Here is a 12,345-nt window from a genome sequence, read left to right on the forward strand (position 1 = left end):
TGATCCCATCCCAACAAGAGTGTATGACATTATGCATTTAATCTTTTTAGAGTCTTCCCCTATGTTTCTTTTTTACACTGGGTGTCAAGTTAAGGGATGTGTGTGCGAAGACGTTGAGTTCCCATTTCCCACGCTTCTTGAAGAGTGCATACTCTTCAAAGCTTCTAAACCTACCATTGTGCCACACAAAATCTGTCAGCCGGGCCACGGTAGTTTGACTAGTCACTAGTTCTATCTCAGTGTCCAAACTAAAAAGTCCATCCCACACCTTGGTGCTGACGACAAAATTACTCTCTGCTGTACACAGAGGAAGAGCCTGGGGGAGTTGGCCCAAAATATGATGTCAGCTGCCGCCACATGGCCTTGTCAAGCTGCTCTTTGCGACTACAATGACTCACCGCCGCACAAACATAGACCCATTTCATTATGCTCTCCTTTCTCCGCTCTCTCCATTCCCATTTGAGAGAGCGAGGAGCAGAGATGATAGATAGAGAAATTCTCACACACACACACACACACACACACACACACACACACACACACACACACACACACACACACACACACACACACACACACACACACACACACACACACACACACACACACACACACACACACACACACACACACACACACGGGATCGACCAACGTTTGTCTGCCTGAGATAAGGTTCCTGAAAGCAGCTGGTGAGGTGCAGACAGGTGTAATCACAGTCTTCCTCTGCCGATGAGACTCCGGAGCTCAAATAGCATCCTGGTGGAAGAACAAGAGGGGTCGTTACCTCCATTTCCTCCCATTTAAAACAAGAAGGAGAAACAGTGGAAAATGTGTTGACGATGAAGAATTAACAGGGTCATTGTGTGTCAGAGACACCCACGCACGTACACACATTCCAAAGCCCATGAGGAAAGCCACTGTCATCCTTCAAATTGCCAGAGAGTAGAGGCCACAATGGTGTTAGGTTGGCCGGCCCTGATATAAACAAGGGACTGGCTAATTACATCGGCTTAACCCAACATCTGTCATTTGGCCGGTATTTTATTACATAAAGAGTAAATCATGCAACCATGTTGGAGAGGGACGAGTTGACAGGAGCCTTTGGCAGCTACCGAGCTGAGAAATAAAAAGATGACTAATTGCATTTTGGCTGAGTCAATCGTGCATGTCTTTTGAGTGCTTTAATTGAATATGTTATCAGTCAGGGATATCAAAACAGACAGTTTAGTCATGTCACTGCAGCAGATGTTTTCAAGCAGATAGAAAACAAAAAAAGAGTAATTATTTAATAGAGTGAGAGCCAGGTTCTGTCAGCATCTCCAACACCTCGGCATAGGCAGGTCCTGGAACAGTGTGTGTGTGTGTTTGAGTGGTTGGGCTGAGCAGAGCAGGGTGGGGAGATGAATTGTCATGGTAGTTTTTAACGAGGCGTGGGTGCTAGGCACTGCTCTACTGCCTGCAGGACTGGAGCTGAGGCAGCAGAGCTCTGGGCCCTGACACACACAGAGAACACACTGGAAAAGAGGGAGACACAGGCCTGGGACACACAGACACAACCTGAGACACAGAGACACAACTTGAGAGACAGAGACACAATCTGAGAGACACAGACACAACCTGGGACACACAGACACAACCTGGGACACACAGACACAACCTGGGACACACAGACACAACCTGGGACACACAGACACAACCTGGGACACACAGACACAACCTGGGACACACAGACACAACCTTGGACACACAGACACAACCTGGGACACAGACACAACCTGGGACACACAGACACAACCTGGGACACAAAGACACAACCTGAGAGACACAGACATGGCGGAGGTACATTGCACTGGGCTCTCATACAGAGAAGGCTGAACAGAGAGAAATACCTAATCAAGAACTGAGCAAAACAGGGCCCTAAAAGCTGAGGGAGACTAGTGACAAACCACATTACAGCAAGGAAACTAGATTTTTTTTGGATGGGTCTGTTGTCAACCAATATAACCAATCTCTTTCTGTATGATTTTAAACCACTAGACATCCATAGTGGCAGCACTTATTTATGTGTTCTGTGTGGAATGGAAGGCAGCACTTCAAATCAAATAAAATTTTATTTGTCACATACACATGGTTAGCAGATGTTAATGCGAGTGTAGCGAAATGCTTGTGCTTCTAGTTCCGACAATGCAGTAATAACCAACAAGTAATCTAACTAACAATTCCAAAACTACTGTCTTATACACAGTGTAAGGGGATAAAGAATATGTACATAAGGATATATGAATGAGTGATGGTACGGGGCAGCATACAGTAGATGGTATCGAGTACAGTATATACATATGAGATGAGTATGTAGACAAAGTAAACAAAGTGGCATAGTTAAAGTGGCTAGTGATACATGTATTACATAAGGATGCAGTCTATGATATAGAGTACAGTATATACGTATGCATATGAGATGAATAATGTAGGGTAAGTAACATTATATAAGGTAGCATTGTTTAAAGTGCCTAGTGATATATTTACATCATTTCCCATCAATTCCCATTATTAACGTGGCTGGAGTTGGGTCAGTGTCAATGTCAGTGTGTTGGCAGCAGCCACTCAATGTTAGTGGTGGCTGTTTAACAGTCTGATGGCCTTGAGATAGAAGCTGTTTTTCAGTCTCTCTGTCCCAGCTTTGATGCACCTGTACTGACCTCGCCTTCTGGATGATAGCGGGGTGAACAGGCAGTGGCTCGGGTGGTTGATGTCCTTGATGATCTTTATGGCCTTCCTGTAACATCGGGTGGTGTAGGTGTCCTGGAGGGCAGGTAGTTTGCCCCCGGTGATGCGTTGTGCAGACCTCACTACCCTCTGGAGAGCCTTACGGTTAAGGGCGGAGCAGTTGCCGTACCAGGCGGTGATACAGCCCACCAGGATGCTCTCGATTGTGCATCTGTAGAAGTTTGTGAGTGCTTTTGGTGACAAGCCAAATTTCTTCAGCCTCCTGAGGTTGAAGAGGCGCTGCTGCGCCTTCTTCACAACGCTGTCTGTGTGAGTGGACCAATTCAGTTTGTCTGTGATGTGTATGCCGAGGAACTTAAAACTTGCTTGAGGGTAGTCAAAGCTATACCAGCATAGAGCTGTTCTCAACACTCATGGGACTGCCTTGACAAGTAGCTCTGACAAGCTGTAGAGCCAAACCAGCACAGAAAAGCCTGGAATTCATGCATGCAAATGACATGGAGGGACTTGGAGGAAAGATAAGCTGTTCTGCCCATGGTAATGAGTCTCTCTCTCTCTCCCTTCTCCTCTCCCTCTTTCTGGCTCTCCACGGCTCTCTTTCTCGGTCTCTACAGAGTGGTTCCACCAGCTGTTTGTAGTCCGTGATTAATTAAAAACCTATTTCAAACTGGTAATCATTGGGCTTTCATAATAAGGTTCAGACTCAGCAGTGACCTTTTCTCTTATCCCCACATTCAATTAGTAGAAGAGAATCATTGTTTCAACTGTTGTTCTTTAGTCTTCATGTTGGATCCTGTGTGACTTGGTTCATTAGGGTGGTTGTAATGGCACTGTGCACTTCAAGAGCAGATGAGTGTAGTTTGGTATAGATATGCACAATAATGCAATTAGATAATGTATTACCCTGTAAGCCAAGGCCATTTGCTATTCATAACAATAGCCAAATCATAGCAAATCATAGCTTGGAGGTGAAGGGATCGTTTCTGCAGTGCAAATCCCAATCCCATCCCATTGCTGAGGTGTGTAGGTACAGTTTCACTGCTGTGTGTGTGTGTTGCATAGATTCAGTGCAGTGTTACCTAAGGTGTGTGTGTGTGTGTGTGTGTGTGTGTGTGTGTGTGTGTGTGTGTGTGTGTGTGTGTGTGTGTGTGTGTGTGTGTGTGTGTGTGTGTGTGTGTGTGTGTGTGTGTGTGTGTGTGTGTGTGTGTGTGTGTGTGTGTGTGTGTGTGTGTGTGTGTGTGTGTGTGTGTGTACACTCTTCTTACAGCCAGTAGCCAGCTCCTCTCCGTCTCGGCAGTAGTCTGTGTGTTCTCCAGGGTGGTCCGGTGTTTTTTCGACAGCTCCTCCAGCGCCCGGGTCTGTGACTCTTTGAAGTGGGCGGCGTCGTCCTCGTATTTGGCACGCATGTTTACCATCTCCTTCTCATACATCTGCTTCTCCTCCCGTAGAGTCTGACGGAACAACACAGACACAACATCATGACATTATGCCCTGTGTTAATCAAAAGACGTTTGATTCTAGATTTATTAAAACCCAGCTGTGAACAGAATGCTAAACTCATTACTGTCTTATTTCTATTTCCTTTGAGTCATTTGAGTGAGCTTGAGTCAGTCACATACAGGTAACATGTGAACGGCTGTTTGGTGTCTTGTAACGGAGGAAAGTGACAGCCTGAAGATGCTTCAAATCCCCTCTGACACATTATTCCCATTCAGAGATGAGGCTCAAGCAGCAAGCCAAAACGAACGGAGAGAGAGGCCTCTATTACCAGACGAGAGAGAGAGAGCAGCGTTTCTCAGAATGCCAGTGGCCCAGTGGATTACTGCACAATTCACTCACACCTCCGTTCACAGCAGGTTGCCATAGTAACACCTAACTCAAGGCTATGGTAATGGCAAACAGAACAGAAGATTTCCTGGAAACTGGAGAGATGAGGTCAGGTTTTCAGGCTACAGCATTGCGGTAAAAGTGACTAGGGCTCCCGAGTGGCGCAGCGGTCTAAGGCACTGCATCTCAGTGGAAGAGTCCCTGGTTCGAACCCAGGCTGTATCATATCCGGCCGTGATTGGCCCAGCGTCGTCCGGGTTTTGCCGGGGAAGGCCGTCATTGCAAATAAGAATTTGTTCTTAACTGACTTGCCTAGTTAACTAAAGGTTAAATAAATAAAAAATGTGTTATTGAGAGACAGGGGACATAGCATTGTGGGGTGCGGGTCACTGTCAACAGGACACGCTCCCTGTCTTGAGAGCGTATTGATAACAGGAGGTTGGTGGCACCTCCATTGGGGAGGACGGGCTCGTGGTAATGGCAGGAGAGTAAGTGGAATGATATCAAATACGTCAAACACATGGTTTGATGTCATTCCATTCTCTCTGTTCCAGCCCCTATTATGAGGCGTCCTCCCCTCAGCAGCCTCCACTGATATCGTCATGCAGAACGGCATATTGCGAAAGCTTCAACTGTACATTTTACCATAATGTAAACAATGAATGAAAAATAGATTATACTTGACATCCATTTACGGGGGAAGTGCAGTTTTGTCTTCGGCTCTACTGTTGGTAAATAAGGAGCATGACCATCTGCAGTTTTGTGTGTTCAGAAGCCATGCATATTTCAGGGCTCTGTAACTCCTGAGAGCACGGAGGACTTTCCAAGGAGCCATCTAAATGCTTAGTCGTAAAATCTGAGTTTATATGTGTAATCTGACATTAATAATTGAAGTTAAATGCTATTTTACAACCAGAAAGCATGGCTGAAAGAAAAATGCTGACTATAGTGGAAGTAGCAGCCATGGCTAATAGTTGAGATATATGAAGCGAATTGTGACACAAAATGGATGTCTATTTACAGCTAAAGTGTAGTCTCCTAAATCGAAATAATCAGCTAAACGTCAACAAAAAATGGTTTTGTCCAGTAACTTCTCTTTCCAAGATGTTGAGTTTTGTGAATAGCGCTGAGCCATTAATCAAAATGTTGAGCTTCCTTTCGGTTATTTAACAACTAATTAACCGACGTTTGGTTCAATTACTTGAATTCCATTTAGTTAGTGAGCTCAACGCGCCGTTTTCTCTAGGGAGAAATCAAACTATTCACGAGAGAATTTGTCAAGAACTATGTGGGACGTTGGGCTGATTGGAAGTTTTCATTAGGCAAATAATCAACCTAGTTCACCACAGAAACGTGAGATGGTTGACTGGCTGGCTGCTACCGTCTGAGCAGTGATCAGATGATGACGGAATGAAAAATAAGAAAAGACAAAAAAAACTAAGTAATATACACAACTGTAATATTTTATTAAAGTAAGTAAAGTAAGTGACTAAATGATGGTTTAATAAGTGTCCAGCAGTGATGGGCATTCACTACCATCATGGGGCTCATAGAGTTTAATTCTGTGTTGTTACAGCATTCAACCCACTGTCAGGAAGAAGGCAGGTGATGGCTGAGGGAACCTCTAAAATAATTTTAAATGTCATTATTTGATAACGCATTTAATGTTTGTTTTGTTATTGAAACACAAATCGAAAACCGTGATTATTTTTTAATAGTCAAACCGACCTCACAAAGCACTAATCGCTCAGCACTAGTCGTGAATTAAACATGGAGGGGTGGATTTAGGCCCTGCAGCAGCTAATGGCCAGTAAAAATGTGAGGAGTGTTTAACTGGGGAGATCTGTTGTAAACAAACCTAATATTTTCTCCTTAGAGGAGCTGGTGCAGAATAAGAGTCTGTCCTCAGACAAGTCCAGGCTCCAGTGGCAGAAATACAGTTCCCTCCACACCCCTGAAGGCTCACCTTCTCCAGGGAGAGAATCTGTTGCCTCTGCCTGTCGTCCAGTGCCTGGGACTTGTTCTGCAGGGCCCCGCGTTCCTCTTCTAGACGTACCACTTTGTCCTTCAGACGAGACTTCTCAGACTCCAGGTCCCGGATGGCTGCCTCGTGGTTCATCTGAGTGGCTTGCAGGCTGCCAATGTGACCTGCAGAGGAGAGGAAGAGAGAGATGAAGAGAGAGAACACAGTGACAAACAGTCCAGCCAGACAGGGCTATTAGAATGACATTACCTGTAACAGCAGTATAACCATAGAGAGTTGCCCTGGGTCAATGTACTGTTTAAACATTGACATTTCGGTGAGCCAGTATTTCATTGCCAGATGAAATATTGATGTAGCAAGGCATCACTAATAATCAAATGAGATCACACAGGCATGGCTGTGAGTATACAACAGGGCAGGCTGCAGTATAGACCGTGCAAAGTGCAGCACGCCTTAAACTAGGCGTAATTAATTTGAACACGGCTTTCACCTCTTTGGGCTCATGACTACCATCAATGCAGGGATACACCATTTCACCATTAAACAGTTATGTTACAGCAGTTCAGATTAGCCCAAGTAGCCGTGATGCTAATATTTTTAAGTGTTTCTCCAACAGCTAAGAGGTGAGTGTTTTCAGCAGCAGCAGCAACCTCTCTGTGTCTGATGCCAAACATGGGGCTGCAGATATATACAGTACTACACAGCTACACAATAGGCACCACAGAAAATTCCAGACACAAAGGCAAACAAGTTTTTTTTTTTCTCTCTGTCCTTGATGTATACCTTGACCACGGTATGACAGGCATTTGAACCACAACAGATGTTGCAGGGCTAGGTAAGAGCTAGGTGAGGGGGGGTCTATGTAAGCCCTCTCCCATCAGGGTACATTCCAGAGCCGGGGGGGTGAAGAGGGAAGTTATTTGTCACAGCACAATCTCCTGGTACACTAGCTGAAGCTGGAGCTATCTACCTCCAGAATGAAGTAAAAACATCTATCTGGGTTTTGGTTCATTTTGCCATCCACTGGGAATGTATCATACCAGTGAAAAGGAAAGAGTTGCGTGACACATAATTGAGAATAGCTGGAAGCCTATATCCAGTAGGTTTGAGCCTGTGTACCTGTGAAAATATCTGATGCAAACTGGTGCAAAGACTTTTTAACCAACATTATTTTAATATTTCAAGTTGAAGTTGTTGATATATACATTTGAAGTCAGAAATGTACATACACTTAGGTAGGGAGTCAATAAAACCCGTTTTTCAACCACTCCACAAATTTCTTGTTAACAAACTATAGTTTTGGCAAGTCGGTTAGGACATCTACTTTGTTGTTCCAACAACTGTTGAGACAGATTATTTCACTTATAATTTACTGGACCACAAATCCAGTGGGTCAGAAGTTTACATACACTAAGTTGACTGTGCCTTTAAACAGCGTGGAAAATTCCAGAAAATTATGTCATGGCTTCAGAAGCTTCTGATAGGCTAATTGACATCATTTGAGTCAATTGGGGTGTACCTGTGGATGTATTTCAAGGCCTACCTTCAAAGTCAGTGCCTGTTTGCTTGACATTACGGAAAAATCTAAAGAAATCAGCCAAGACCTCAGATTTATTTTTATTTTTCCAAACGCCTGAAGGTACCACGTTCACCTGTATAAACAATAGTACGCAAGTATAAAAACACCATGGGACCATGCAGCCGTCATACTGCTCAGGAAGGAGAAGCGTTCTGTCTCCTAGAGATGAATGTACTTTGGTGCAAAAAGTGCAAATCAAATCCAGAACAAGAGCAAAGAACCTTGTGAAGATGCTGGAGGAAACCGGTACAAAAGTATCTATATCCACAGTAAAAACGAATCCTATATAAACATAACCTCAAAGCCGCTAAGCAAGGAAGAAGCCACTGCTCCAAAACCACCATAAAAAGACTGGGCCTCCTGGGTGGCGCAGTGGTCTAAGGCATCGCAGTGCTAGCTGTGCCACCAGAGATTCTGGGTTTGAGCCCAGGCTCTGTCGCAGCCGGCCGCGACCGGGGAGGCCCATGGGGCGGCGCAGAATGGCCCAGCGTCGTCCGGGTTATGTAGAGTTTGGCCGTTTGCGCACAAGCAACTCCTGTGGCGGGCCGGGCGCAGTGCACGCTGATCAGGTCGCCTGGTGTACGGTGTTTCCTCTGACACATTGGTGCTTCCTGGTTGGATGTGCATTGTGTCAAGAAGCAGTGCGGTTTGGTTGGGGTGTCTTGTGATGGAGGGGAAGAGAAGGATAGCGTAGAGTGTAGGATGAAAAGGCTTGGGAGGAGGGTGGCATGCTAACTCACTGGCTTTGAGGAGGATCTCTGTGGCCTGCTGCTGCACACGATCTCTGGTGGCCTCCAGCTCACACTCCGCCTCCTTCTGTCGAATCTCCACGATCTCGGCATCCTGCGTCACCTCGTCCAGCTGTTTGCTCAACTCCTGGAGCATAGACAGAGACACACAGAGCACAGGTTATCCTACCCTCCTGAGGCACAGACACGCATAACACAGGGTCAACTTCCTGACCCGTGTTCATTCTCTCTGCCAGAACAATGAAACAGTATATATACACGAATCACTCACTCATATGCTCTAATAATCATTTAACTTTCTCTCCATCGCTCTCTTTTTTTCTTTCCTGCATTTGCACTCTCTCTGTAGAGATGTAGAGCTCGAGAAACTAGCCACTTTTCATTCTTAATTGGACAGCTTTTACAGTATTGGGCATGTTCTCTACTGCTCTCAAGGACTGGCCATGAAATAGTCACTTAGATTTACATTTCCCATGGGAATATAGTCCATATGGAAGTGGAGTTCTAATGCATATGCAAGTATATTGACTTGTCTGGTGGGGCAGTAGGAAGCAGGGAGGCATGTAGCCTAGAGGTTAAGAGCATTAGGCCAGTAACCGAAAGGTCGCTGGTTTGAATCCTTAAGCCGACTAGATGAAAAACAATCCATTGATGTGCCCTTAAAGGAATATTTTGGCATTGAGGCCTTTTGTGTAATTCCCCATTTTATATGTCTCTGTATTCAGTATGAAGGAAGCTAAGGTAGTAGACTAACGTAGCATGCTAACAGATACCCATAAACTTCCATTTATTGCGCTAAAGTTAGTTAGCATTGGCTCGCGAAACTACTTTAACTTACTTCATACTGGAGAAAGACACATACAAATGGTATCCACAAGTTCATCTGACTTTGGGGAAGTAGATAAAGGGCCTCATTGCCAAAATCCCGTAGTATCCCTTTAAAAAAGGCACTTAACCCTAATGGCTCCTGTAAGTCGCTCTGGATAAGAGCATCTGCTAAATAACTAAGATGTCAATTTAAAATGTAAACCTTTTTCTGAAGGATCGGTGTGGGGAGGACTTGTTTTTGATTTTGGGACTATATGTCCTCAAGATAAAATATGATATTCAATTTAAGAATGCCTCGGTGCAACTCACAGAAATCTTGCCAAATATCAATTTGGAGTTGTAAAGTATCTTAGGCCTTAAGTGCCACATTCCCTCATAAGGCCCGGTTTATATCTATCCTTATAGATACCGGGGCCCCTCAGGGGTGTGTGCTTAGTTCCCTCCTGTACTCCCTGTTCACCCACGACCGAGTGGCCAAGCACGACTCCAACACAATCATTATTATTATTATTACACACAATTAATCTATATAATCTAATATATTATATTATAATCTTCTCCTTTCCCCCTTCTGATGACCAGGTGGCGAATCGCATCTCTGCATGTCTGGCAGACATATCAGTGTGGATGACGGATCACCACCTCAAGCTGAACCTCGGCAAGACGGAGCTGCTCTTCCTCCCGGGGAAGGACTGCCCGTTCCATGATCTCGCCATCACGGTTGACAACTCCATTGTGTCCTCCTCCCAGAGCGCTAAGAACCTTGGCGTGATCCTGGACAACACCCTGTCGTTCTCAACTAACATCAAGGCGGTGGCCCGTTCCTGTAGGTTCATGCTCTACAACATCCGCAGAGTACGACCATGCCTCACACAGGAAGCGGCGCAGGTCCTAATCCAGGCACTTGTCATCTCCCATCTGGATTACTGCAACTCGCTGTTGGCTGGGCTCCCTGCCTGTGCCATTAAACCCCTACAACTCATCCAGAACACCACAGCCCGTCTGGTGTTCAACCTTCCCAAGTTCTCTCACGTCACCCCGCTCCTCCGCTCTCTCCACTGGCTTCCAGTTGAAGCTCGCATCCGCTACAAGACCATGGTGCTTGCCTACGGAGCTGTGAGGGGAACGGCACCTCAGTACCTCCAGGCTCTGATCAGGCCCTACACCCAAACAAGGGCACTGCGTTCATCCACCTCTGGCCTGCTCGCCTCCCTACCACTGAGGAAGTACAGTTCCCGCTCAGCCCAGTCAAAACTGTTCGCTGCTCTGGCCCCCAATGGTGGAACAAACTCCCTCACGACGCCAGGACAGCAGTCAATCACCACCTTCCGGAGACACCTGAAACCCCACCTCTTTAAGGAATACCTAGGATAGGATAAGTAATCCTTCTCACCCCCCCCCCTTTAAGATTTAGATGCACTATTGTAAAGTGACTGTTCTACTGGATGTCATAAGGTGAATGCACCAATTTGTAAGTCGCTCTGGATAAGAGCGTCTGCTAAATGACTTAAATGTTATGTTAAATTAAGTGTGCTGATGTCACAACAGTGATCACCGACAACGATGAGACCTGGCAGTGTGGTGCCTGGACAACAACCTCTCCCTCAACATGAGCAAGACAAAAGAGCTGATCATGGACTGATCATGACCGGTTGCATCACCGCCTGGTATGGCAACTGCTCAGCATCCAACCATAAGGCGCTACAGAGGGTAGTGCGTACGGCCCAATCACTGGGGCCAAGCTTCCTGACATCCAGGACCTATATACTAGGTGGTGTCAGAGGAAGACCCCAAAAATTATCAAAGACTCCAGTCACGCAAGTCATAGACTGTTCTCTCTGCTACCGCACGGCAAGCGGTACTGGAGCGCCAAGTCTAGGTCCAAAAGGCTCCTTAACAGCTTCTACCCCCAAGCCATAAGACTGCTTAACATTTAATCAAATAGCCACAAGGACTATTTATACTCAGCCCCCCTACAAATTACCTCGACTAACCTGTACCCATGGACATTGACTCTGTACCGGTACCCCCTGTATATAGCCTTTTTATTATTATGTAATTTTATTGTGTTACTTTTTAATACATTTTTTACTTTAGTTTATTTAGTAAATATTTTCTTAACTCTAGTTCTTGAACTTCATTGTTGGTTAAGGGCTTGTAAGTAAGCATTTGATTTTAAATAACATCTGCATGTTTTGTAGAGAGACTAACCATGCTAGCTAAAGTAAAATAAACATCTTGTCAGGAGTAAGAGAGGGGATGCATTCTGATTGGTCCGTGTGGTATGATTTCCCTGATGAGCAGTTGCTGGTGTGTGTGTGTGTGATGAGCTGTTTAGGTGGAGAGGACACGCTTTAATCACCCTCACAGTTTGTTTTGTTTCCCTTAATGAAAAATCAAATTGTGGCAGCATGACTGATATCATCGTGTCACACATGAGCACCCGTCCCATAATAAACTGACTGGAAGAGCTCCTGGGAGCGATCCATTAAAATACATTCAGAGAAAGTAGCTAAAAAAGATCCAGAAATACATGTTACAGAGACTAAGGCCTTTGGCTGACTGAAAGGGACATCTGTAATAACCAGTGTTATAGGGTACATTCCTCCCTGAGTCAAAGCAAAGTTATTTTTGCCATCTCCACCGTGCCA

At 45.2% G+C, this 12,345-nt stretch overlaps 1 protein-coding gene across 11 annotated transcripts in view; it reads right to left on the reverse strand.

Moving 5' to 3' along the window:
* The window catches only part of LOC118398685 (protein FAM184A-like), a 120,923-nt gene that overhangs the window by 62,132 nt on the left and 46,446 nt on the right, over positions 1-12,345 (reverse strand). For all 11 annotated transcript variants that reach the window (XR_008071160.1, XM_052471010.1, XM_052471009.1 and 8 more), the window contains 3 exons: positions 8,858-8,993; positions 6,521-6,702; positions 3,993-4,178 (listed from right to left, as the gene is read on the reverse strand). Coding sequence is in view for 10 of the 11 variants with exons in the window: in XM_052471010.1 (XP_052326970.1) it covers positions 3,993-4,178; positions 6,521-6,702; positions 8,858-8,993 (504 nt within the window). In the remaining variant the exon portion in view is untranslated. The remainder of the gene's footprint in view (positions 1-3,992; positions 4,179-6,520; positions 6,703-8,857; positions 8,994-12,345) is intronic.

The sequence above is a fragment of the Oncorhynchus keta genome, chromosome 19 (genome assembly GCF_023373465.1).
Source record: "Oncorhynchus keta strain PuntledgeMale-10-30-2019 chromosome 19, Oket_V2, whole genome shotgun sequence".
Classification (NCBI taxonomy): Eukaryota; Metazoa; Chordata; class Actinopteri; order Salmoniformes; family Salmonidae; genus Oncorhynchus; species Oncorhynchus keta.